This window comes from Penicillium expansum (assembly GCF_000769745.1).
Source record: "Penicillium expansum strain MD-8 chromosome Unknown contig147, whole genome shotgun sequence".
Taxonomy (NCBI): domain Eukaryota; kingdom Fungi; phylum Ascomycota; class Eurotiomycetes; order Eurotiales; family Aspergillaceae; genus Penicillium; species Penicillium expansum.
The window spans coordinates 420,155-445,729 of NW_015971174.1; the positions used below are offsets into that span (position 1 = coordinate 420,155).

Here is a 25,575-nt window from a genome sequence, read left to right on the forward strand (position 1 = left end):
CAGCATATAGTTCAGCATATAGTTCAAGTCCTCATCTTCCTCTCCCAACCTTCGTGTCGCACCATGGGGCCCCGCGTCATAAAAAGTGCGGGGACTGATAGAAATTGGCGACTATCCGCTTCAGCTTGATTCAAGCGAACGTTGGAAGGATAGAGCCTTTATCGCTTTTACACTACCCACAACAATGGCAGCATCTATCTTTGACGAGGTGGGATATCAATAATCTGATAAACCTGGCTCAACGTGATATATGATATATGGTGATACTACTACAATGTCTTTTTGGATGTCCCCTTGAGTGTCGTTTATCTCGTCTTATGTTATAGCCAGAAAAACAGACATAACTGGCTGTGAATTGCAAAATACTTGTGGTGGAAACCCAAGTTCCTATTAAACGTCTTTTTCCATATAACATTAAAAAATAAAGCAATGTACACCAGCAGGAAATGCAATAGAGCAAGTTTTGAAAATGCGATTTATTAAAAAGCGAGAAAGAAACCCTAACATGTCATAAAAACCAGTAGGAGCTAGTTATTCAAATTCCGTATGACTAAAGAAAACCGCATTCGATCCATCCCTGAACAGTCAGTATAATTAGAAAGTTAAAACTAGAGACCTAATTAATATATATAAAAATAGTTTGCAATGTAGGAATACTAAATAGTTTAATTGTGTCTATCTTTTGGAAGACATGCATGAACGCAAATAGCTTCATATGATCTCACACGCGAGTGAATTGATAGTCAGATTATATACTCCGTACAGCACCTCCTAATAACAGGGATACCCTTATTTAGAGTAAAAATTTAAGATAATTTCGCATGACTCGGAGCTCGACGTCATGACATACATGGCGGATGTTCCCGCGGTCGTTTGGTATGATGATCAGTTAAAAAACAAGGAGGCATGACCTCACCAAGTCAATTCCGGGCCATCCGGCAATCATGACTTTGCGAACATGTTTGGCAAAGGGATTGCACGTTCCAAAGCCGAGCCGCCCACGGATCGACGACTTAATTTAAGGTTATCGGGGGGGGGGGGGNAGATGACTAAGGGGATGTTGGACCAGTCGCTGACTTCAATCCTGATCTCCACATCCATTTGAGATAAAGATGGGACACATTGAGCAGATATCCAGTCATGTCTAATCGTCAGACAGTGGAGAAATGCATCGCTTAGGGGCCATTGAGCTCAATCGGGCCCAATTGTCCCAAGCTGATCGTCTCTACCCCACACATTCTAATGACATCGATTGAACTCAATTCCGAGTACTTGAACGTTCGGAGTAGATTTTACATAATGTGATACTGCAAGGGAGGATGCGAATGAGATGCCAATTTCGCTAATTGATTCTACATGTTACTTAGACCAAAAGTTACAATGCTAAACTGGAGGATAAAAGATCATTGGACACAAAGCGTGAAAATCCGAAGTGGACATGAACTGCTGGAAGATCCACCTTTCCCGCTCTCTTCCTCTGGTTGAGCATCATCGACTTCTGATATTATGCTGTACCGTGACATCTAGCTCTCTATCGAATTCTTGGATCAGGTTGCGGGCCTGAGCTGCATACCGAGCAAGCTGTTCTCTTAGCTTACTTGTCCTTGGTACCCACTGCTGCATATGAAAGTTGTGCGAGCATCACCGAACCAATTCCATGATGCAATGAGGAGATGGTTGGTTGCTAATATTATTTAGGTCCCCCCGGGGCCCCAAATCTGGCTCTGTTCCTCTCTTTGTTCCTATCTACTATCTTTTGAAAGCTGAACAAACACGACTGAATGACTTTATTTGATTAATTTTTATCTTTACGATCCTCCTACTGTTAATATATTCACTTCTTAATTTATTACCCATCAACATGTTCGCTAAGGCCAAGGGGATCCTTGAGAAAAGCTCGTCCATCCGCGATGAAGTCAAGCAAGGCAATTTCGATGGTGCGAAAGAACTCGTGAAAGGTCAAACCAAAGAATCGACCAGCCAGGGAGACAAGGCCAATGAGGTCCTCGATAAAAGCTCATCCGCCCGCGATGAAGCCAAGCAAGGCAATTTCAATGGTGCCAAAGAAGCCGTCACCCAAGGTCAAACCACTAAAGAATCGACTGGCCAAGGAGCTGCCGGAGGAATTGCCGGAGGAGCTGTTGGAGGAGCTGTACTCGGAGGAGCATCGGGCAGCGTTGCTGGAATGAACAAAGAAAGCCTCAACAAGGAGAATGTTCAGGAGACCGGAAAGCAAATCAGCAAAGGAGGGATCGACCAAGACAAAACTGGTACCTCGTCTATTGGCCAAACGAACGCAGAGCAACGAGACATTGGCAGCATGAAGCGAGAGGCTGGCCAGAAACAGCAAGCCAGCACCAATGTAACGCAAAACACTGGCCAGAAACAGCAAGAAAGCGCCAAAGCAAATCAAGACACTGGCTCTAAACATGACCGCAGAGGCAGTGTGGCAGCCGGAGAGCTTGAACCTAACTACGACATCCGCAAGGGCCCCATCACCATGCCGGGCACTTTCCAAGAAAAGAACTTCCACAATGCGGGTGGCGCACACACTCTCGTCCAGAGAGGAGTCAGCAGCAAAGGAATATCCACCCAAGAGAAGAACGACAATGTTCCTCAGGTTGTCTTCGCTGGAGCAGGAAGCGGAAATACAGCTAGCTCAAACCAAGAGAAGACTGGGAAAGCCGTCGCTGGAGGTGACTTTAGCAAAGAATCCCTTGAAAAAGAGATCCACGAGTATGACAACCTCAGCCCGGACATCTTCAGCGATGGGACCACCCGCAAGGACCTTTCCAAAAAATCTGCCGATCAAGACGTTGGAAAATACCATATCGACAGAAAGCAACTCGACAAGCAGGGCTCTCAGCCTTCCCAGAGAGCAGGCACAGGGGAAGCTGCTGCTGCTGCCGCCGCCGCCGCCGGCTATGGTACGAGCAGAGGAGTCACAAACCAGAGCTCTACCGCCAGAAAACAGAGCAAGAGGCATTCTGTCTCTGAGACCACCGCAACCAGACCCCAAGATCTTACTTCCACAAGCGCGAAGAGTAATGTTGCTTCCAACGTGGGAGGATATGGGTATTCAAGTGGACAAGGATTGGCCGCCTCAAACCCGGCAAACAGGGGGGGTCTTACTTATGCTCGTGCGGTGTCCGATCAAGGGTTCACCCCCAAGACCCCGACAGGTACAGGGTATTCTACTACCGCCAGTGGATCCAACCAAACAAGTGGTCTACGATCTACCACCACGGGTCAGACAAACAACGCCTTGTTCAATACCAGCGCTACTGGATCAAACCAACCAGGCATCGCTGGCGGAGGTGTTCTGGGACTTCACCAAGACGGTAGCTATAGTCTGTCTGGCAATGACAACAGCGGAGTCAACAAAGGAAACATTGTTGGCGGAGCAGGAACTCGACAGGGTGGTGCCTATGGTACCTCTAGTAATGACGGATTCAACAACGGAATCGCCAACGCTAGCTCCAGTTCCAAGAGCAGCTCTGCGAATGACATGACTTCGAAGCGCATTGTCAGACAGCTGAGTGGCAGTGGATACAAGGTCACTGTCCTCCAGGAGAAGGTTCAGGCCGTGTCCCATAAGTGCAAGACTCAGCTGGGTCTGTCTTCCAGCCAGATCAGCAAGCGCAGCCCTAACGTCGATGCTTTCTTCGATGCCGTTGCAGCTGAACGTCTCCGCTGGATGCCTCATGATGGTAGCAGACTTGACTGCAGCCTCAGATGGGCATCAAGACTGGCGTATGCAGTCGACGCTCTTCGGGAGTCTGTCGGAGGTTTCGCGCCTGCTGCCAATGAGGCGGCATCGCTCATCTGGGGATTCTCTATCCTCCTTTTGGAAGTGAGTTAAATGTGATTCATGAAAATTTTGGACCTGGATACTAATTTGTTGTATAGTCTGATATGGACAACACGGATGTGTTCGAGAGCGTCTTTGGCCGATATGGCCGGGTTGCTGTCGGTATCTACTTGCTTCTGCAGTATGAGATTGCGTACAGATCTTCTCCTGAACTCCAGCCATATGTTGCCGCGGTCTTTGCCGATTTGCTTGAGATGGTCAGCAGCACGGCCATGAGCTGTGTTGAGGGATTCAAGAGCAAAGAGTCCGATCAAATCATCGGACGCAATGTTGATGCCGCTTTTGTGACTTACGCCAAGCGCTTTTCTACCCACTGGAACTGTGTTGTCGACGCTCACACCGCGAAGCTCGTGGAGGGTAGCTCCCTGATCTACTCCTCAACTGAGCTGGGTAGTTTGCGCCAATTCCTGGGAGTGCAGGACCGCCCTCTTCAGTTTATCCTCGACTCTCGCGCCCACTCGCTTGCCGAGGGATCGTTTGAGTGGTTCAACAACACGCTCTACGATTTCAGTGTCGCAAGCTCCCCTGTAATGCTGATTTCTGGTGGTCCTGGCTCAGGAAAGAGTGCACTGGCACAATGGGCGATCGAAAGACTGCAGGAATCGGCCGAGCACGATAGCTGGAATGTTATCCCATACACCATTCGTGAGTTTTCCTACTCTTATGTTTTGTTGGTTTGTGAGCTAATCAACTACAGGTGCTGATATTCCTGTCGCTACTTTGCCTCTGCGCATCCTGAAGGGTGTCCTTCACCAGATGTTGGATCACTCTGTCAGTGACAAGCAGACCCAGGAGGCTATCCTGGTTGAAGTCGCCAGGGCAGCCCAAGGAGCCATCGATGGCGCCGGAGATGACGCAGTTGAAACAAGTCTTTGGAGAGGTATTCGTGCTGGTCTTGCCACGAACATCCAGTACATGTTTGTGGTTGACGGCATCGACCAAATCAGGGGAGGTCACACCAACGCCGTTGCCTGTCTTGAGCGTTTCTGTGAGATCCTCTCCGAACAGAATGCTGGATCTAAGATGATCGCTTTCACTCGGCCCCTGAGCTTGAAGATCAACTCCAGTGGCGTTCAGCAGTTTACCCTGCAGAGCTCCCAGACCAAGAACGATCTCATCGCGTATGTCAACAAGATGCTTGCATCTAGCGCCAACTTTGACACCCACAAGGGCAAACAGCTTCAAGCAGCTGTGTCTGCCATTGTAGTCCGCTCGCAAGGCTCTTTCAGTTGGGCCGAAATGGCAGTTGCATATGCTAAACAGCAAAAGACTTTGAGCCAGGCTGTTGCATCTGTTCAGGGCCTGCCCCAGTCGATGCCGGAACTTATTGACTTCCACTCCAATACCCTCGATTTCAACCAACAGGGTACTGTCAATATTGTTTCCTGGCTCGCAGCCGCCGAGAGACCCCTGCTGGTCGAGGAGATTGAGCATTTGCTGAATGTGGACACAAAGGGTCCCAGCTTCTCCTCCAACAAACCCACTAGTAGTTACGATGCCTTGAATGCTCTGAGCCCGTTAGTCATGACCCGTGATGGCGTGGTCTCTTTCGCCCACACCTGCATTCGCGACCACATCATCAAACAGGCCAAATCAACCGGTGGACAGTCCCAGCTCAGTCTCAAGGATGCACACTACGACTTGCTCACCAGATGCCTTTCCTGCGTGCAGTTGGGTGTGCGTGAGGAGGTTGATGTTTCCATGGACAAGCTGGGTATCGAGGAGCGCAACCATCTTTTCGACAAGTATGTCGTCTTGGAATATACCGCACGCTACTGGTTGTCGCATCTTCTCTCCTCTCCTCTGGTCTCTGATGACGAAGAGTTCCAATTCAATTCAAGCTTCAAGAAGCTCATGCCTGCCACCGTTCTTTTCGCTCGTCTCGAGTTGACTTGCCGCGAGTCGCAGTTCACTCGGTCTAGTGTCGTGGAGCTCTACAGACTTGCGAGTGACATCCGCCGATTGGTCCTCGGCGAGAAGTCTATCGCCCTTCTAGAGAGTTTGGTCCTCAGCGCACGCGTGTCTAAGTTGGCGCATGCCAGTCACGCTGATGAGACCTGCTACGAAGCATGGAAGCTAAGCCAGGAGCTTCTCGGCCAGTCACACCCGATTACCCTGACATGCTCCGAGATGATGATACAGTCATTCTCCGAGCGAGGCACGATTACTTCTCAGCAGGAAGACATCATGAAGTACCTGATCTTGACCGACTCTGAGATCACCGGCGTGGAGTTTAACCAACGCTTGAAGTACCTTGGAATGATCGTCAGCATGTACAAGTCTCGCAGCGAAAACCAAAACGCGTTGGTCATTTCGAAGCACTTCTACCAGCAAGTTCTTCAGAAATACGGCACCAATTCGCGCCAGTCATCCGAGACTGCCGAATTCTTGACCACTCATTTCTCCACAACTGGAAGTGACGAGATGAGCCGCGATATTGCTAGAACCAAGTATGACAATATGGTGCGCACCATGGAGGTCACCGACGAGCGCCGAATTGCCTACACTCTGTACATGGCTAAGATGTACGAGGATCAGGGTGATTTGACCCATGCCCAGGCAGTTCTGTCAAGCCTGTGGGCTGGTCTCAACTCGCGCGATATCGACTCGGTTGACATGATGGACAAGAAGTCCAATGTCGCCCTTGTGTACTACCAGTTCCTCCGCCGTCAGGGCCGAAGTGATGAATCTGAGGTCATCATCCGTGAATTGGTTGCGGACCTTGAGGTTACTGGTATCCACTCCGAGGAAATGATGCAGCGCGTGCACCTTCTCCGCGCTGAGACTCGGGAGATGCTTATGTACAATCTCGATCGCTCCTTGTCAATTCTCATGTGGCGCTACTACAAGGAGACTCACCAAGAGTACTCAGAGGAGTCGACCGCTCTGGCACTCTCAATTGCCCAGAGCATGGCCAATGCAGTCTCCATTCAGGACGCATCCTCTTTGTCTTCTCGGGACCGCAAGCTGCTGATTGAGCTGCTGGACGTTATCTCGGCCAGTCCCGAAAACATGACTGTCACCACCTTGATCCTGTGCCACAACCTTGCCAGTATCTACGTGCGTGAGGGGCAATGGATCCAAGCCAGTGAATGTTCGATGGCGGTTCTGCAGCATATCTGGCCCACGGTCGGACAGGCTAAATCTCACCAGAAGTTCTCACCCGAGCTCGCACCTCCGGCGGCAGACTTGGCTTTGGTGTTGGCCTACTGCCACTTCCGCAGATTGCATCTGGAACAGGCTACAATTGTCTACGAGAATGCCTTCGGTTCTTTGATCAACTCGGAAAAAGCCCCTGTGCCGTCGGTGCTGGCCGTTGCCAAGGCCGTCGTCGAGTTCCACGAGACTACCTACCAGTTCACCAAGGCGTTGAATTTGCTCCACACCATGAGCAACTTCTTGGCCGCTCGTCTCGGAGAGACTCATGAGCATACCATCGATAACATGTATCTTGAGGCTGCTTTGGCCACTCGCCTGGAGATGAACGGTGAGGCTAAGAGCATCTACCAGCGCATCTTCAAGGCTACTTCCCGTACGAACGGTATTGCCCCAGAGGGCATGGATGCTGCAATTGCCCTAATCAAACTCTACGAGAAGGAGGGACAGTGGGATTCCGCTTTGAATGTTTACCGATCTCTCTGGCCGACTCTGGTTGTTGAAGACAACAAGGTGGAGGCCTATGATCATGAGCTGGTGGACCGGATGCTGGAGAAGACCTACCTGGGATACATGTCTATTCTGACTACTCACAAGAGCTCCGACTTCCCCGAGCGGTACCGGGTTGCCTCTGAGTATGTCATGACCTGTCGCTACGTGCACGGTGCAACAAGCGAGAAGACGCTCAATGCTACCTTGCTCTTTGCCGAGCTGTGTGAGTCCAGTGATGCACACGTTGACCAAGCCATCTCCCTTTACAAGCTGCCTCTGGAAACTAGAGAGTGGGTGGCTCCTGCTCAGTCGTCGAAGGGTCTCGACCAGATGACTACACCGCTGCCTATCACCCTCAAGCACAAGTTGGCCCAGTTGTTCGTGCGCAAGCATGATTCGACCGTTGAAGCCCGTTCCCTCTACACCGAAGAGTTCCAGCTGGCTAAGAAGAACCAGGGTTACTTCTCCACCACGACTCTCTCGTGGCTCCGTGAACTTGCCCTCGCCCATTCGCGACAGGGAACTACTTCTTCTGTTCAGCAGGGCAACGCCATTCTCCACGCCTACTCTACTGATGTGTTGCATGCTGACGGTGACACCGACACAATTGGTGACTGGGCCCGCCGGATCGCAAGCATCTACCTCGAGTGCGGCTTCATCGAAGGCGGCAACAACCTCCTCGATGAACTCCGCCAACGCGTGGTGTACAGCTCCGAAGCTTCCCCCGTTGATCTGAGGGATCGCCGCGACGCCGTATTTGTCGCTGCCTTCGAGGAAGTCTTCGGCAGACGCGCCAGCTACGACCAGATCATGAACGAGATGAGTCGCGAGATGACGAATTCTCGGGCCTTCTCTCAGAGTCTCTCTGGCCACGACTTCGTTCCCACTCTGATCGCTGGCCACAAGCTCTACAATCTACAGATTGGTCAAAAGCGAGTTCGCCCTGCCAACGACACCAAGGACAAGCTGTACGAGTACTTCTGCTCCAACCTTTCCGCCACCAAGGTCGCCGACAAGGAAGTCGTGCAGCAGTTCTACCAGATCTGTCTGCGTGAGATCCACAGAGACAACTACAACATGAACATCCTCACAACAACCACCAACCTCGTCCGTGATTTGTGCAACTCCTCCCGCTTCCAGGAAGCAACCATTCTAACAGGCGTGTTGCACTCCTTCCTGCACCTGACCGACGGCCTCAACAGCCAGGAGAGCATGGACACCGCCACCCAGCTCTGCCTGTACCTCAGCGGCCACAAGGCAACCAAATGCACCGATGAAAAGACCTACCAAGCCATGTCCATCAAGTCCAAGCTACTCCTGGAAGATGTCATGGCAACCTCGAAATCCTTGGGCATCGAGATGGTCGACCTACCCTTCAACCACCTCAACGACATCATCACCCTGCTAGGCCAGTACGAGATGTTCGAAGAGCTAGAAACCATCCTCACCCAACTCTGGACCTCCCGAATCGTGCAGCGCACCTGGACACCAGACGTGGTCGTATGGATCGGCCGACGACTAGTGGAAACCCGCTTCTGCCGCGGCAACGTCGATTCCGCCATCAAGCTATGTCGCGACATCTGCTACAACCTGCGTCAGGTGTGGGGCAGCTGTGACCCGGTCACACTGGACATGACCAAGCTTCTCTCGGCCCTGTTCACAGCCTCGGAGAACCACCAGTCGGCAGCGACTCTGCACGAGGGAATCCTGTACGACTTGCTCGGCGACACCAAGGCTGAAGGCCATGCCCGTGTTGCTGATACTGCCTCGCAGCATATGGAGTTGCTGCGTCGTGCCCAGACTCGTTTGGGAACTGGTCAGACGGCGAGACGGGCGTCTGCGCAAATGGAGCTGTTCCAGTCTGTGGTGGATCGTTTCGGTGTACAGTCTGAGCAAATTAAGAGTATTGGGGAGGCTAATGGTGGTGATCAATTTGGTGTTTGGTCTAAGCCTAGACGGTTTAGTATTGATGTTGAGGATATGGAGGAGGAGGTTCAGACGCACCACAACCATTTGCGTGAGACTAGCGGCGTTGGCTTTGGTGGTAGTGGTTCTCAGAGACGTATTTCGGTGCAGGCTCTCTAGGTATACATTGGGGAATTTTCATTTGTCTATCAAATATTTTGGGTTTGGGTTTATGTTGGCGTTTTCTGATTTGAAACATGTGAAGGACCAAATTGTATACCTTGTCCATACTGCAATTTAATATCAGGATCTATTGGAAGTTATGTGCGAATAGTCACTTGTACGATATCTCTCACCGTCGTAAGACTTGAATAATCTGATTAATATGAGGTACATTACACAGATGCATTACAATTAGTTTGATCATGCCATATTGGAGTGTCTTTAGCTAGGACAATTTCTAGACAGAACCAGCCCATTTGTAATGAGCTACGTTATGAATTGGAGAATCGATACATCAGAATCTAATTTATTATCTGCACAACGAACGTACATACAGTACTCAATAGTACTAGGCAATTGTGCATCCACCACATCGGTGATTCGACACCCGTAGCAGTTTGTGGATAAGAAATACATGTGTCTAAATACGCACTTAGTCTTGCCCGTTTGTACAGGACCACAGCGTGGTCATGTTGAAGGAATGTAGTGAAAAGCAAAAAACCCAATATGTTTGTTCATGCATGCCAGCCGTAAGGATCACAAAGGACCAAGCGCCAGGCGTATGATAAGAATGATCACCAGAGCCATAGCCTGGTCAAGCGGTCAATGCAAAGCTGAGACCCATCAACCCCATACCTGCAATAGCGAACCCAATTCCCATTCCGCGGTGATGGGTGAGACCAAGTCCCTCGCTGAAAAGTTGCAATGCAACTGAAGTCATGACTCCAGCGGTGGCAGCGAACATACCTCCATATATACCCCACGAGGGACCTGTGGCATCTTCGCTGCCGTGTTGGCCGGTGCTCCAAATCCAAAGTGCAGCGATACCAGCACCGGCCGGTTGGCTGATACCTCCCAGGAGGCTAGACCAGAACATTGCCTTCCAGCGGGAACCGAGGGCTAGGTAGAGCGGAAGCGCCATGGCGAAGCCTTCCACAATGTTGTGGATAAAAAGAGCCAGGAACACTGTCATACCGAGGGTTGGGCTGGCGTGGTTGGTGGCATAGGTGATGAACCCCTCGGGAAGCTTATGCAGGGCAATGGCGAGCGAGGTCTGGAGTCCAATGGAGAGGAATGCATTTTGGGGAACGTGATGGTGGTGGGGATTGCCACCGGCTGATTTGGGACGCTCAGAATCGATGTCGAGGTGTCCATGAGACTCGGAATGCGGATGATGCTCGGAATGCGAATGAGAGTGATGACTTGAATGTGAGTCTATGGTCTGAGACGAAGCGGACGAAGCAACACATGGGTGCACATCGTGATGTGCAGAGATGTTGTCAAAATATCCCCCTTCCTGTGTAGTAGGTGGATGTTCATTGCCAATGTCAGTTTCCGCGCGCTGAATTTCCGGTTCCAGGGGCACAGATATGCTTCCATGATGCAGCGGGTCTGGTCGCGCGGCTTCATTGCCGGCTAATAGCGGAAGCACTTTAGTGCATTCCTGGCCGCAGGTCTGAGAAACTCCGAAGCAAGGCCCGTCCTCGTCACAGGCGGATTTTACGCCACCCATGAGCGACGTAATGCGACGCGCCAGCATTGCCCGCATCGTCTCGCGGCGTCTGGGTGCCGGCTCAGTATGTTGGCTCCGTTGTACCACCGCCGGCATTGACTTGAATGAAGATGGCTTATTAGACTGCAAAAGCGGTGTTCGTTCATCATGTCCGGTTCGGTCCTCGTGTGTGGGCTCGCCGTGCTCGGGATCAAGTTCCGACTCGTTATGGGTATGGGCACAGTCGACAACATGAGATGGGATATATCTGTGTGCGAATGCAGATACTATTTGGATGCCTGCGACTCCGGCAAGGAAGAGACCGATCAGAATATATGCAGATACGGCGGGGGAGAAGCCGGCGCGGGTGAGGTACTGCTTTGAGGTGGGCAGCATGCTATACAGGGAGGTAAAGAGCTGCTTTGCATTAGTATAATTCAAGCATTCCTCTAGAAATGATAGCTCACCATGACTCCAGCACTGAGACATAATGATGCCGACAGGAAGTTACTACTGTTGGCTATCTGGAAGCTCTTGCGGCGGGAAAGCACCCGCACCAGCACATCAATGCAGATGATCGAGGAACCAAGGACACATGCTGAATATAATTAGTGGGGAAGATTTCAAAGCTTCTAAGCAACACTTACCAACGCCTGAGACGGCGCTCATCACCCACCCCCGGAGGTCGTTGGCAGACATGGCGTGGGGAGTTGAAGAGAATGGAAACGGTGATGTAATTGGCAACGGAGTTAGCGGTCAACACTTTGCCTCTCTCCCTCTATACAAGAAATAAAAATATCACGATATCCATGGATGGGGCTGTTTATAAGTTAAATCAGGTGCATTGTCTGAGGGTAGTGCGTTCACCCCCAAGGTTCTCACTGCACTTTTGCGACTTCCCCCCCCTCATAGCTGGGATCTGGGATATGGAATAGATGGTCTGGCATCGTGAGTCTCTGTGAGAACCCTCTGAGAACCCTCTGAGACTATGGGATACGGAGAAAAGGGTTCGACCTGAGTTTCATAAATACTGTCTCATTGCAATTGATCGGGTGATACTTGAGACTGTCTCTCATATGATAAAGGATGAAGGGTGCCCATATGCAAGGGGTTAATCATGTATGCAACTGACAGTATCTGGTGATTTGAACAATTTTAGACTCACCAGACTCGATGAATCATGAGAACGATGATAATCAAGAGAAACTAGAGAAACACGAGAATACATAAACCAAACAGCCCCCATGTAGAACACCCTGCAATAGTTCGGGGGTTTGCATGTGATGTGATTGGCCCGTGACTCCCCATCGTTTTTGTTGATCTTTGTGTTCCTGGCTCTCTCGACTCAACCCTCAGCCCTACCTAGGTAATTCCAAGGGACACTCAGCCATGTCCAAAGCAACTCTGGCAGTCATTGCTGCCGCCAGTGCAGCCACCGGAGCTGGTGTGACCGCGCTGCTCTTCTCGGGCAAATCCTCAAAGCCCCAACAAGAGACTCTCACTCCGACACCGACGACCCCAGGCCCTAAGCTGCCCTCAACCATCCCAGCCCCGGCCTTAGCATCCAAACTAGCCACTGGTCCTGTCGATGCAGCAGGAATCCTCCAATATGGTTTCCCAGGCCCAATCGCCGACGAGCTCTCCTCCCTCCCATTGCACGGCGCCTACGACCGTCGCACCCGCAACCCATCCTGGGTCGCCGAACACATCACACCCGAATCTCTAGCGATTAACAACGCGGATCGGAAGAAGAGCACATTCTTCGAGGACACGACCATCCCGGCAATGTTCCGCGCCAAACTGTCCGACTATTTCCGCTCGGGCTATGATCGCGGACACCAGGTGCCGGCCGCAGACGCAAAGTGGTCGCAGGATGCGATGGACGGCACGTTCGCACTGAGCAATATGTGTCCGCAGGTCGGAGAGGGTTTCAACCGTGACTACTGGGCGCACTTTGAGACTTTCTGTCGTGATCTCGCTAAGCGTTATCCATCCGTTCGCGTCGTTACGGGTCCCCTGTACCTGCCTCACCGTGACCCGGATGGAAAGTGGCGCGTTAACTACGAGGTTATTGGTAACCCGCCTAACGTCGCTGTGCCCACGCACTTCTATAAGGTTATTTATGCCGAGGATGGTACCAACTCGCCTACCAGCAAGGTTGCGCTCGGTGCTTTCGTTCTGCCCAATGCTCGCATTGCGAATGACAAGCGTCTGACTGACTTTGAGGTTCCTCTCGAGGCTGTTGAGCGTGCTTCTGGTTTGGAGTTCGGCTCTAAATTGGACCTCGGTCGTCGTCGTCGCTTGTGTCAGGAGGTGTCTTGCTCGATCACTGTGCGCGAGTTCAACAATGCCAAGAAGCGTTCTTGAATTTGAGGGTGCAGATAAGAGAGGAGAGAGACTGGTTTCGTCTGTTGACTTCTCGTATGGCTTCACTGTATATCTAGAAACATTGTATTTGCATGGTTCGGGCGTTAATAACCGCTCCGGGCGGCAATATCAGGATATTTTTTTATCGTACACATAATAGAAACCCGTGGTGTTTCATGTTTCTTTCTCGTTTGTTTTATTATTACGAGTTGCTCAGCACTGGAATGCAACTCCGGTCTTCTTTCCCATATTCCCACCTTTGCTAGCAAACCCAGTCCCCTCGGAAGAGATCTCCACCAGACCAGGCTGAATAGCATCCTTATCCTTCTTCTTAGACTTCTTGCTATTCCCATTCCCATTGCCATTGTCGTCTGGTTTTGACTTTGCCGTAAGATCTGTCTCACAGACGAAACATAGAACCTGGCCATGGAGAGCAGCAGTCTTCTCCTGCTCCTCCTTCGAGGCATGTGGATCGGGAACGTGGTGTTCGTGGGGAGTCATGAATTTCATAACACACGGAGAGCAAATAACATGCCCGCAGGGCTTTGTGACTGTCATGAGAGATGATTAGCAAGACCCAATTGCCGTACCGAGTTCCATTCCACATACGCATCGCCTTGAGCCCATTGCTCAAATTCTTCTTGCAACTCGGACACACCCTGGACACAGTCCCGTCGGAAGCCTTCTCCTCCGTGAAATTAACCTCAACAAGTGACTTGAGCGAGTAGTTATGCCGGCTCTCATCCGTCGAGCCAGGACAAACAGGCGTCAACTTGACGGTCTTGTTGGCGGCGATTTCATTCGCGTCCGTGTTGGGCGTTAGAGACGGGACCCAGAAGGACGGGAGAGCAGATTTGCCATTCGACTAGAGCAAAGTTGTTAGTTCAAAACAAGCTCCCAATTGAGGACAGAAGCTTCAATCTTCAAGCTCTAATCTCCAGCTCAAAAGAACAAGCACAAACCTTCTCTATCTTCAACTCCCTCCTCAACCTCTCCCTCTCCTCCCCAGCAACACGAGCCATCTCCTCATCCCCAAGCTCAAAAACCCTCTTCCTCTTCCCATCAACCTCAACCTCCCTAGCCTTAAACTTCTCCAAAGCCTCCGACTCCTCCGCCTTGCGCTTCTTCCCACCCTTATTCTCCAATCCCATAGAAACAAGCTCGAAATCCCTAAGATCCCTCTCCTTCATCTCCGCCAGCGATCGCTCCTCATCCTCCGCAATGCGTTTCCTCGCCTCGTCGCGCTCTTTCTCAAGCCGTTTGATCTCCTGTCGCTGAGAGAGGAGGTCATTGATTGCGCATTCACGGCAGAAGAGGTCGCCGTTGCTGGCGCATGCGACTACAGGTGCGCGCGCGGGTTGCAGACATAGACGACAGGAGCCGAAGGTTAGGAAGCTGTCGCGGCCGATTGCGCTGCGTTTTGTGCCCCAGGTTGAGCGAAGAAGACCGCGTTCGTAGGAGGTAAAGTGGGGTAGGGAGGTGTTTCGCTTCGAGTGCGCCATTTTGGGTGTGGTTGGTGTGGGAGTTGATGGGAGGTGAGGGTGGCTTTTTGTAGCTTCGTAGATGTCGTAATGGGGTTTTTAGTCGGGAATTTGGGGGCGCGGGTGGAGGGTGGGGACTTGGGATTGGTGCGTTGGTTTACCGCCTATCCCACCGCTTTATCAGCCCTATGCAACATTGTCGGGTCTATGAAGAGCAGGGATTGTATGCTCAAGTTCCTAGTGAGAACAAGTATTACTCCAATATGTACTTGTTGGGTGCAATTGTTTACATTTAGGCTTGCAGACACTGCGGCAAGCAATAAGAGGTATCAAATCAATCATTGTCAATCATAATTCGCTTTTGTCTATCAGTGATTCCACAAGCCTCACACTCGAAAGAAGCGTAATCGAAATGAAATAGCGAAAGAATAAGATATCAAAGCACGCCCATGAATGCGGCCTGTCATACAGATCTAATTCAACGATCTGACAGTAAATGAATAGAGTTCCCAGAAGCACAAACGCAGACGCGGACGTAAACAGATGCTCAAAAACCCAGACCGAACCGAAAACCTGTCGCGAAACCGAGATTCACCATATGTTAATGCAAGGGGCAATAAAGAAAGTCAACCAGGAAAAGACAAAGTGAGATGCAAGAGTGTGAAGAAAACGGGGTATAATAATCGTCAAGCAGAAGATCAAGATGAGAATGGTTAGAATGTACAGAAGAAGGCAAAGAAAGATGGGGGATGTAGAATCAGGCGCCTACGGACTGCTGGCGTAGGTTTTCGCTGGATGGCGTATCGACGATGCGCTCGTTGATGGATGTAGAAGAGGGGGAGGGGGAGGGCGAGCCGTCTGGTCTCGGTGCAGAAAGATGGCCGTATATTGTGGATGAAGGGGAGTGGGGGCTATGCTCAGCGTTTAGGAGAGCTGCATCTAGAGTCGGGGGCGAGGTGAAAACTGGGGAAGCCGGGCTCCCGATGTCCTCTTCCGGTTGCTCTTCCTGCGCATCCTTGAACTCTGCCAGATCGTCGTTGGTGCGCACACTTAGACCAGTGGTGGTGCTTGTTCTGCGAGCCGAGTGAGGACGTTCCGGGCTGCGGTCGGTCATAATCGACTCGCCGCTGTCCAATATAGCAAGATCTGACGCCCGTGGCTCTTCATGGGGGGTGGGCTTGCGGAGCTTGAGGCGCTCTTCCGGGGGCATGTTCTGCCATTCAGACCCGAATGTGACAATGGATGCTTTCTTGCCATGGACGGTGAAACTGGGGGCTTTGCGGGGAAGGATTTCTGCCTCGCCTGAGAGTTGATCGTCCTCCTCCTGCCCAATGCTGGATATTGAGCCCCGTTTCTTCTTCGAATGTGAGTGGTTTCTATGAGCATGCGAATCACGGAGGGTGCGATGAAGGCTGCGACGGACGCGACTATGTCTATCGCTTTTATCATTCGTACTTGTCTCGCCCTCGGTGTCTTTACCAGGCAGTGCGTCAGGGGCGATCCATTCATCCTTGTGTGTCGACGGGGATGCCGGCAGCTCCAGTAGACCGGCTTCCCTTAGAACGCGCTCCTCGCCGTCATCGAAGCTCACAGGCGATGTCAGTTTCGATGTGCGAGAAGCCAGACTAGCTCCATCCCACCGGCTGAGAACCGAGGCTTCACGGTCAAGTTTAATTGTCTTAGGATCGGGTGAGTATGACTTGGCACGTTCGGGAATGGTCACAGCGGAGCGTCGACGACCAACACGAGCAATGTCAGCTGAAGTGACAGATGCTGGGATACTGGGACGACGCAGTTCATCATTCCAAGGTTTAGCCAGCAGTCCAGCGTCCGAGGGCTGCTCGGGTTGAGCAACATTAGGCTCGACGGTATCGGCGCTAGAAACGGTATGCACAATACTACTGGCTTTTTCCACGCTAGGCTCCGATATCATGGACGGCCCGGAAGAGGCGAGGCGTGCTCCGTCCGACTGGGATGGCGTTGGTTCAGCAACCGACCCGACCCTGCTTTCCGCTGCCTCGTCATCCTCTCCTAGGTCTCGTAGGAGAACCTGGCGGTAACACTTGCTGCGCCAGATATCCTGTCTCGCCCATTTGATCTTGGCAGACAGGCGGCCTGCAGCCATGATGACGCTCTCGCGAGCCCGAGCATGAAGAGGGGTGAGCACTTGCAAGTGCCGGGCATTTTGTAAAAGATCATCGAGTTGTTTTTGTGACAAGGCGAGCTTTTCATTTCTCTCCCGAATTTTGTGGCTCATCAATTGTCGTCGCGCCGCAACAAATTCGGCAACAATATCGGTATCGATGCTGGGAGAAGGGGGCTCGATGTCTGTCGACTGGTGGGACTTTTGTGAAGATATTGAGTTTAATCGCTGACTCTTGCGGTATCGTTGTCCCTCATAATTTGTGGCAATCATGCCCTTGGTGCGAACACCAGTGGTCCTGAAGGCTGCAGCATAGTTGAGGTGTGCAAGCCAGTCATTCATGTCAGGCTCAGAGCTAGCAAGGAACGTCTCCTCCAACGCGTTGTGTCGAACAAAGATGAACGCATGCTTATGCTTCTTATAACTCGAGTCCAGGAGGGCAACTGTGTCGCCAGTGGACACGATGTTGTCCGGCTTGAATTCAGCAAGGGGTGGATTGAAAACAAGAGTCCCCCGACGGCCATTCTTGACATATGCCTCATGCTGTGCCATGAGTGAGCGCACCCAATTCACATTGCGGAAGAAGTAGAGTTGGGAGAATGTGAGAATCGCACCCCATTCCTGCCAGGGCGACCTGGCTTTCTTTTTCTTCGGGTCTTTCCGCCAAAGCAAGCCGACCTTAGCGACTTTGATGTCTACTAGACCGGGATTCGAGTCTTGTGGACTGTCCAAGCTAGCAGGCATGAATGCGTCAGGACGAGAACGCAGAGAGATGATTTGCAAGATTCCAGACTTGGTGAAGGCTTGGTGAAGAGCATCCATGTCCGGTGGCCCAGCAGTTCCGAAATGATTATATGTATCATCCAGATCCATGACATCCTTCAAGCTGGGGCGTAGGGATGCCAATTTGCCGTCCAGAATAAGCGCATAGGGATCGACAGGCTCCCGTGCAATGCGGGCTAAATTTTCGGAGCTAGTGCTTTTGAATAGAGTGCGACGTGGTTTCGCCAAGTGACGGTCAGGCATATTGGCGTCTTCGACACGAATGAAGGGTGTGTACGAGATGTTCTCATAGAAACACTCAAGAATGTCCTCCGAGATTCCCTCACTGCGACTTATTTTAACATAGTCCGCCTTTTGCATCTTGCGTTTGTTGTTCTTATTGAAGACGTCGGTGTGAAGAATCAAAAGTGAAAATGCAATGAAGTATGCGTTATCAGGAGCCGTGAAAATGCCTGGGTTGCATTCGTGATAGCGGTCAGCAAATGCTTGCACGAATCGATCAATCTGTTGTGTTTCTTTCGGGAGCTCGACTTCCATCAAAAGCTTGCGGATTGCCATGTCGAGTGGGTCACCGAAGTATGAGAAGGTTCTCATATGTTTTCGGAGACAGATCTTGTAGAATTCCTCCTCTGATTGAGCGAGGACTCCCGCAATCATGCCACGGGGAAGAGCTTCTTCCAAACGGGTCAGATATGAAGCGGGTGTGTCGATTTCCTCCCGCTTTGGGATTGCTGGTAGTTCTTGCACGGGGGTGGAGGCACCACCTATCGTGGGAGAGCCGTGACGAGGAGAGGGTGGGGACGAGTTTTGCCTTAATCGCTGGGTGATATTGAACATATCACCGAAACTCTTGCGGCCACTGGTCGAAGTGGAGGTGCGCGCCGAAGATGCCAAATACGGAGGTATGGACAAGTCGTCCTGGTTCTCGGCCAGCGATCCCATGGTAGACGAACGTCCTCGGTTCTTAAAGGAGGGATTGGATCGGACTGAGCGAGCGGAATTCGTTGAATCATTTCGAAATAGCGGTGGTACAGTCGAAGCAGCGAGTCCCACGGTGGAACGAGATGGCGATGGTAGTGGTGAAACTTGGTCATGGCCATCTGAACCCTCGGATTTTGGGGTATCTGCTGGGGGAAACTTTGGTCGATTATCCACACCTGCAGCCGGGTGCGAGACTTTGGGGGGTAAGGGAAAGAGAGGGCTCCGGGTTCGTTTCAAGCGTGGCATGCGGAATCGCTTTGCAGCAGTGGCACTTTGACCATCACGAGGGGAAACGGTTCGGCTGATTGTCTGGTCACCGTAGCTCTGGTCTGACCGAGACGATTCGGAAAACCGGGGATCAATGACTGACGAGCGCTGAGAGTCGCTGGGCTGCGGGGTCCCGCTCCGAAGTGAGTTGGTTGACAAGCGTCCAGGCTCTTCGGTAATGCTCCGGGACATGGCAATCGTCGAGTCGGTAACCTGGGAGTCGGTTGATCCCTGGCCCCTCCTACGAGGCTTCGCGGGTTGTTCCATTGATTTCCGAGACATTTCCTCCATGGACTGTTTTCGTGACGATGGTCGAAAGCTGAGCTTGGGTCTCTGTTTCACAGGCTGGTCGAGCTCCTGACTGGTTGGGGCGGTAGTAATAATTTTGGGAGCTTTATCCAGCAGGCACAGTTAACCAACCCATCCTAATAAGCTTTGGGGTTGTCAATGTTTCACTTACGAGGCAAGGAAGGGACCGGGGGAGTGTCCTGGCCCGCTTTGGCGTAGGACTTGGATAGTTGGGGGTCAGATGCATGTCGTAGTCTCATGAAGCTGAATCGTTTGTGGCGTAAGCTGGGACGGTCGTCTGAGGATGGTCCTGCAACGCCCGACTCAGCTACTCCATGGTTGAACCCGTCGTCGTCCGGCGGCCGAAGTCCTGTATTTACTTCTTCTGGTAACTCGGATGGGCGAGGAATTGACTCGGATAGTCTAGGTTCGGCGGGGACGAAGGGACGAGGAAGGTGTTCACTGCGACGTGATTGGCCTTGAGGCTCCGTGGTGTTCTGCCTCTTGCCATCGGCCACGAGACGCAGTCCTTTCCAATGCATGGTGAAGGACAAAGCGTTAGGATAAACCCAAGCTAATGATCCATGAAATGTAACACGTTAGATGGGAACTGAAATAGAGAAGGACATTGCCTAGGTGGATCCAGACGCGGTGGGATCTGGAGGTCAGCGCAAAAAGGGGAACGCCGGAAAGGGAAACGTTCTAGATTTCTTGTTTCTGCCGCCACGCGTATTTTTCTTTTTCTTTTTTCTCTCTCTTTTTTTTTAGATCATACACAAAAATAGATAGAATAAGAAGCTAGAAGAAAAGGAGGCCAAAAGAATACTATGAGGGGCAAGGCAGACAAGTTAGAATTCAGGTCTGAGCGTCGGGTAATTGACCAGGTTTATGTATAGAGAGGATGAAAAGGAACGGGGTTGATGTAGATATGAGTATTTAAGGTACATGTACGGATCAATTTAGCTTCAGAATTAAATTGTGCAGATCAAAATAGCCCTGCAGACCAATATGTGTTTAAATAATGGTCTAAGCATTATGTTTCGAGTATAACGTTGGAGTAGATCGAGTATACCCAAAAGTACTGGCCACTGACGTAGAACAAAAATAACCGCATGTCATCTTCTTTTATCCGGATGTTAATCGATAGGACAATTCCTTTTTCATTCTACTTCAACTTCTTAATGTCATATTTAACTTAATACTTGTGGACTATATCTGCCATCGTTATCTCTTCCCCGGCGCTTTGTCCCCGCCCTTTTTTTCTCTTCTCCGCATGCGAAAAAGGCTCTCTCTCTCTCAGATATCCTGAACCTCCCGAGGGTTGAACCGAAGAACACCAACTCTCCTCTCTTCAAAGCCGGTGATTGTGACTCGGCATGCGTCTTTTTTCTCCTATATTGGTCGCGTCGACCTTGATCCCTCTTATCTCTGCCGTCCCCGCTGGTTCAAGCATCACCCCGCCGCCACCTCTGCAGCCTTCCCACTTCACTCATTCCAACCCACGCCCATGGGGTCGACTTCGCGACTGGGTAATTGGCTCGATATGGGATATTGACCACAAACGCTGCTCTTCAAAACATTCACCGCCATCAAATATCCACGATCGGTATGGGAGTGATGTCGTCCTCCGATTTCATTTGCGCCAGGCGGACGAGGCAGAAGCATTAGCTGCCGCCTCGCAAGTGCTGTTTTTGGACATTTGGGCCATAACCTCGAAATTCGTAGATATTAGACTTGCAGATGATATGGTGCGCTTTTCTTCTAGACGCTTTATTATCGTGCCACTAATTATTTTCTTAGATCCCTTCCTTGTTGGACCTACTACCTTCAACACTTCGCACCTCCTATACTCCCCTCATGGACAACCTCGCCGACGAGATATACGCCTCTTACCCCTCCCGTCACCGTCCCGACTCAGACTTCAGATCACGAATTCCATCGGGTGAACTGAAGACGATATCGAACGGCGACCTCTTCTTCCAAGAATACCAGCCGCTCTCCGTCATTACGCAATGGATGCGCTTGATGGCATCAATGTTCTCCTCACACGTAAAGATGACCAGCGTGGGAGTCAGCTACGAGGGTCGCGATATCCCAGCATTGCGACTCGGCATCTCTCCCGACACAGAAACCAAATCGGGCCCGCGCAAGACAATCGTGATCGTCGGCGGTTCTCACGCCAGGGAGTGGATCAGTACGTCCACAGTAACATATGTCGCATACAGCCTCATCACCCACTTCGGCTATTCGCCCGCAGTAACACGATTGCTGCACGAGTACGACTGGGTCTTAATCCCAACCCTCAATCCCGACGGATACGTCTACTCATGGGAGTCAGATCGCCTGTGGCGCAAGAACCGCCAGCCAACGGGTCTTCCACTGTGCCCGGGCGTCGATCTAGATCGCGCCTGGGACTACGAGTGGGATGGCGAGTCGACTCGCTCGAACCCGTGTTCAGAGAACTACGCCGGCGCGGAACCATTCGAAGCAATTGAATCCCAGCGTCTGGCGCAATGGGCTCAAAATGAGACGGTTCATGGCCGCGCTGATATCGTAGGCTTCGTCGACTTACACTCCTACTCCCAGCAGATTCTATATCCTTACTCATACTCCTGTTCGTCTGTGCCGCCCACGCTCGAGAGTCTCGAGGAACTGGCGTTGGGTCTAGCCAAGGCAATCCGTCAGACCTCCCATGAATCGTATGACGTTACCTCGGCATGCGAGGGGATTCTCGCGGCTGCTGGGATTTCCTCGGGCGGCAGCGCGTTGGATTGGTTCTACCATAAGCTGCACGCCAGGTTTTCTTACCAGATCAAACTCCGCGACCGCGGTAGTTACGGATTCCTTTTGCCTTCGGAGCACATTGTCCCCACGGGCAAGGAGATTTTCCATGCTCTGCTGACTTTCGGCAAGTTTGTCTGGGGCGAGGAGGCGTCAGATCTCAGCTTCGAGGACTTGATGAGTGATCAGATACCTCTGGCTGAGAGTTTGTAGGCTTTTTCCTCTTTTGATGATTGCATGTTGACCTTACGAGCGAATTTCCTTTTTTTTAATTGCGGTACTGCTGGTGTTGCAGAGTCCCTGTACAGTATTTCGGCTATTCGAGCCTAAGAATGTAAAGATTGTAACGCTGAACATATTCCAATGTACCTGTAGGCTTTAATGTGACCCAATAGTAACCATCTGCTTTGAGCATTCACCGGCACTCGCGGACATCGCACTAGAGTTTCTGCTTGGTGACGACTGTGGGCGATGGGATCAACTGAGCAGCGGAGATCCGCTACCTCCCATGCAAACGTCGACATATTAGCTTGACAGATTGCCGTAGCTGTACTGGTGTTTCCACAAGTGAAAATACCAAAGATATCACTTGGACAAGTGAATATATTTGACCAGCTACTGGGGATCTCTGTCCAGATAGTCAAATTAACGATCGACAATAAGTTTCATTACATCTGGTCTCTCTTCTCACGGTATGGCAAATGTGCGGACAGTCTTCGGTTGGCCAGGACTAATTGGCACAGGCTCCACGATAGGCGATTTTATATCTCACACTGTAGCATAGCTTATTTCCAAGACATGTATTACCTGTCGCGCAACAGACTTTCGTTTTCGTCCCTGGACATTGCATTGCTCATGATTATATATTTATATACTACCGTCCGACCAGTAGCGGCTGCACGGCTCAGTGTTACGGCAAATATAAGAGTTCGAAGTAAAATCAAAATTATAATAATGGTATTTTATAGGGCCATCTTTGAGATGAAAAACATTCAATGTAAAGAAGTAGACGCAGGGAATTTAGAACAGGTGGATACTCGTGTCTGGAATTTATTTATCGGCTGGCCTGGAACTGATTATAATGTGCAACATGTTCGGCCTCATCGAACCTTGGGATTTCCCTGTCAGTCAAACATAGTTTATCTTCCTTCGCTGTGGAATGACAGCATCCTCAAGACCAATATTTTCTTCCAGTCGCCCTCAGTCTTCGATAATGTGATGGTATTGTAAAACCATGGAAAGCTACATGCATACGCTTTATTTCACAGAAGAAAACAATCATAGACCGGAAAATCATTTCTCATAATTGAAACATTTAAAGGTAAAGTAAGATATTAACAGCCCGTCGATGTATCCAACGACGAGCCAGATAACGCTCAATGTCCAAGGAACAAGATACAGGTATGTGTCCCACATCAGAAAAGCCAGGAGACGAATTTCTGGTAGAACCAGCCAGCGTTGTTGTTCCTCTCTGCCTCGGCCTCCTTTCTGGCGAGATACAGCGCCTCCTCGCGATCAATCTCGTCCTTGCCGGTGAAGAGATCAGCTGTCATGGGATCAACGCCCTTGCAGCCGGTCGCGAACTTGTATCCAAAGATCATAATGAGGTATAGAGGAATACCGAGGTAAGCGGTAATGAAGTTCTTGTAGTCGAAGTTTCCGTATGTTTTGGGGTTGTGGATGAAGACATCGAAGTTCTTAGTGAAAGCGATGAGGATGCAGAATGCCAGAGCGAAGTATGAGCCTGCGATACCGAGGGGAGCCTTATAGGCCAAGCTTTCCTCGGGGATACCCTGGGCTTTGCGCGCGCGCACGAAGTAGATGTGGGTGACCAGGATGGAGATCCAGGTGAGGAGACCGAAGATGGTGACCAGGTTCACGAAGTACTTGAACACGGTCTTGGAATCGCTGCTGACGTTCATGTAGCCTAGCAAGGCAATGGTGGCTGAGATAGCCAGTGCGGGGACGGGGACGCCACGGCGATCGGTGCGGGCGAAGATCTTGGGGGCCTTGCCTTCACGGGCCAGGCCGTAGATGGTACGGGTGGCGATGTACAGATCGGAGTTAGCTGCCGAGAAGACGAAGAGCAGAATACAGGCGTTCAGGATGTGGGACAGGACTGGGATGGCGGCGAGCTCGACGGCGACCACGAAGGGCGAAGCTGCGGCCGAGCCCTTCTTCGAGTTACCGTCTGAAAGGGCGAAGAGAAGACTCGGGGAGTTGTATGGAACAAGTGTGCCAACCAGGAGCACGCTGGTCACGTAGAACACCAGGATTCGGTAGAAGGTCAATTTGATCGCGCGAGGGATTGTCTTGCGGGGGTTCTGTGCCTCGCCGACCGTTACTCCGACCAGTTCAGTGCCCAGGTAGGCGAATGTAGCGGAGACCATCGTGGACCAGAAAGCCAAGAATCGACCAGGTGCTCCCTCCATCTTATAACTGTTGAAAGCACCTGGGCTCTTCCAGTAGCGGAAACCCTTGCGGTCATGGTCCGGTCCACCTCCAAGCATGAGAATGAAGGATAGGAGGATGATACCGAGGATAACAACGACCTTGAAGGAAGAAAGCCAGAACTCGAATTCACCGAAGAACTTCACACCGAAGTAATTGATGGCGACGACAATTACCAAGAATATGGTAATCCATACTCCGGCGTTGACTTTCTCTGTGGGTATCCAGTATGATATAACCAATGCACCGGCAGTCATTTGATTCGGTGATAGAATGATGTATTTGAACCAGTATCTGGATTCGTGTTAGCGAGATCCTCTCGAGGAAAAAAGGCAGTACGTACGTCCAACCGAGGGTGAAGCCAAGTGCAGGATCAACAAATCGGACGGCATAACCAGTGAAACCAGAGGGCAATGGCAGCCAAGCTGCCATCTCTCCAAGAGCGCACATAACCAGGAAAACGATGAATCCGACCCAAGCATAAGAAATGAGAATTGCACCGGGCTATTCAAGTTAGTAAGATTCACGAGCCAATTTCGGGGTAAGCACTCACGCCAGCCCTGAACGCAATTTTGTTAGCTTTAGATCTCAGAGTGAAATGTGTAGGAAAATCAAGCATCACTTACTTTGCAAGAGCTTCACCCGTTCCGATGATCAAACCAGTACCAATAGCACCACCGATGGCTGTTTACTGTCAGCACGTGCTCGTGTCCAAGTGAGAACTGTACGTACCAATCATAGTAATGTGTCTCGCCTTGAGCGCACGCTGCAGCTCAACATGGTTGGGGTCATTCAGGCCACTCCCAACACCTTGCTCAATCTTGCCATCCTCACTGAACTCCCTTGTGACGGTGTGGTCCGGGTATTCCTCGGCCTTGATAGACTTCTCCATTGT

General features: G+C 51.0%; 7 protein-coding genes across 7 annotated transcripts; 3 read left to right on the forward strand and 4 right to left on the reverse strand.

Annotated features, from left to right (window-relative positions):
* Positions 1-1,861: 1,861 nt before the first annotated feature.
* On the forward strand, positions 1,862-9,604 carry PEX2_047020 (uncharacterized protein; the record flags this gene model as incomplete). The annotated part of the gene is made up of 3 exons (XM_016741977.1): positions 1,862-3,853; positions 3,910-4,516; positions 4,569-9,604. 3 exons carry the CDS (start codon positions 1,862-1,864, stop codon positions 9,602-9,604), a joined length of 7,635 nt encoding a protein of 2,544 aa, XP_016603207.1.
* Positions 9,605-10,241: 637 nt separating this feature from the next.
* On the reverse strand, positions 10,242-11,837 carry PEX2_047030 (Zn(2+) transporter ZRT3; the record flags this gene model as incomplete). The annotated part of the gene is made up of 3 exons (XM_016741978.1): positions 10,242-11,555; positions 11,606-11,736; positions 11,786-11,837. The coding sequence occupies 3 exons, from the start codon at positions 11,835-11,837 to the stop codon at positions 10,242-10,244; spliced, it is 1,497 nt and encodes a 498-aa protein (XP_016603208.1).
* A 690-nt stretch (positions 11,838-12,527) lies between these two features.
* Positions 12,528-13,505, forward strand: PEX2_047040 (DNA/RNA non-specific endonuclease; the record flags this gene model as incomplete). The annotated part of the gene is made up of 1 exon (XM_016741979.1): positions 12,528-13,505. The coding sequence occupies one exon, from the start codon at positions 12,528-12,530 to the stop codon at positions 13,503-13,505; it is 978 nt and encodes a 325-aa protein (XP_016603209.1).
* Positions 13,506-13,718: 213 nt separating this feature from the next.
* On the reverse strand, positions 13,719-15,007 carry PEX2_047050 (putative RING finger domain protein; the record flags this gene model as incomplete). The annotated part of the gene is made up of 3 exons (XM_016741980.1): positions 13,719-14,056; positions 14,115-14,370; positions 14,468-15,007. The coding sequence occupies 3 exons, from the start codon at positions 15,005-15,007 to the stop codon at positions 13,719-13,721; spliced, it is 1,134 nt and encodes a 377-aa protein (XP_016603210.1).
* Positions 15,008-15,743: 736 nt separating this feature from the next.
* Positions 15,744-19,990, reverse strand: PEX2_047060 (Arf family guanine nucleotide exchange factor SYT1; the record flags this gene model as incomplete). The annotated part of the gene is made up of 2 exons (XM_016741981.1): positions 15,744-19,552; positions 19,621-19,990. 2 exons carry the CDS (start codon positions 19,988-19,990, stop codon positions 15,744-15,746), a joined length of 4,179 nt encoding a protein of 1,392 aa, XP_016603211.1.
* An 834-nt stretch (positions 19,991-20,824) lies between these two features.
* Positions 20,825-22,442, forward strand: PEX2_047070 (M14 family metallopeptidase; the record flags this gene model as incomplete). The annotated part of the gene is made up of 2 exons (XM_016741982.1): positions 20,825-21,196; positions 21,249-22,442. 2 exons carry the CDS (start codon positions 20,825-20,827, stop codon positions 22,440-22,442), a joined length of 1,566 nt encoding a protein of 521 aa, XP_016603212.1.
* A 1,202-nt stretch (positions 22,443-23,644) lies between these two features.
* Positions 23,645-25,572, reverse strand: PEX2_047080 (dicarboxylic amino acid permease agtA; the record flags this gene model as incomplete). The annotated part of the gene is made up of 5 exons (XM_016741983.1): positions 23,645-24,974; positions 25,024-25,184; positions 25,234-25,240; positions 25,307-25,364; positions 25,413-25,572. 5 exons carry the CDS (start codon positions 25,570-25,572, stop codon positions 23,645-23,647), a joined length of 1,716 nt encoding a protein of 571 aa, XP_016603213.1.
* Positions 25,573-25,575: the final 3 nt, after the last annotated feature.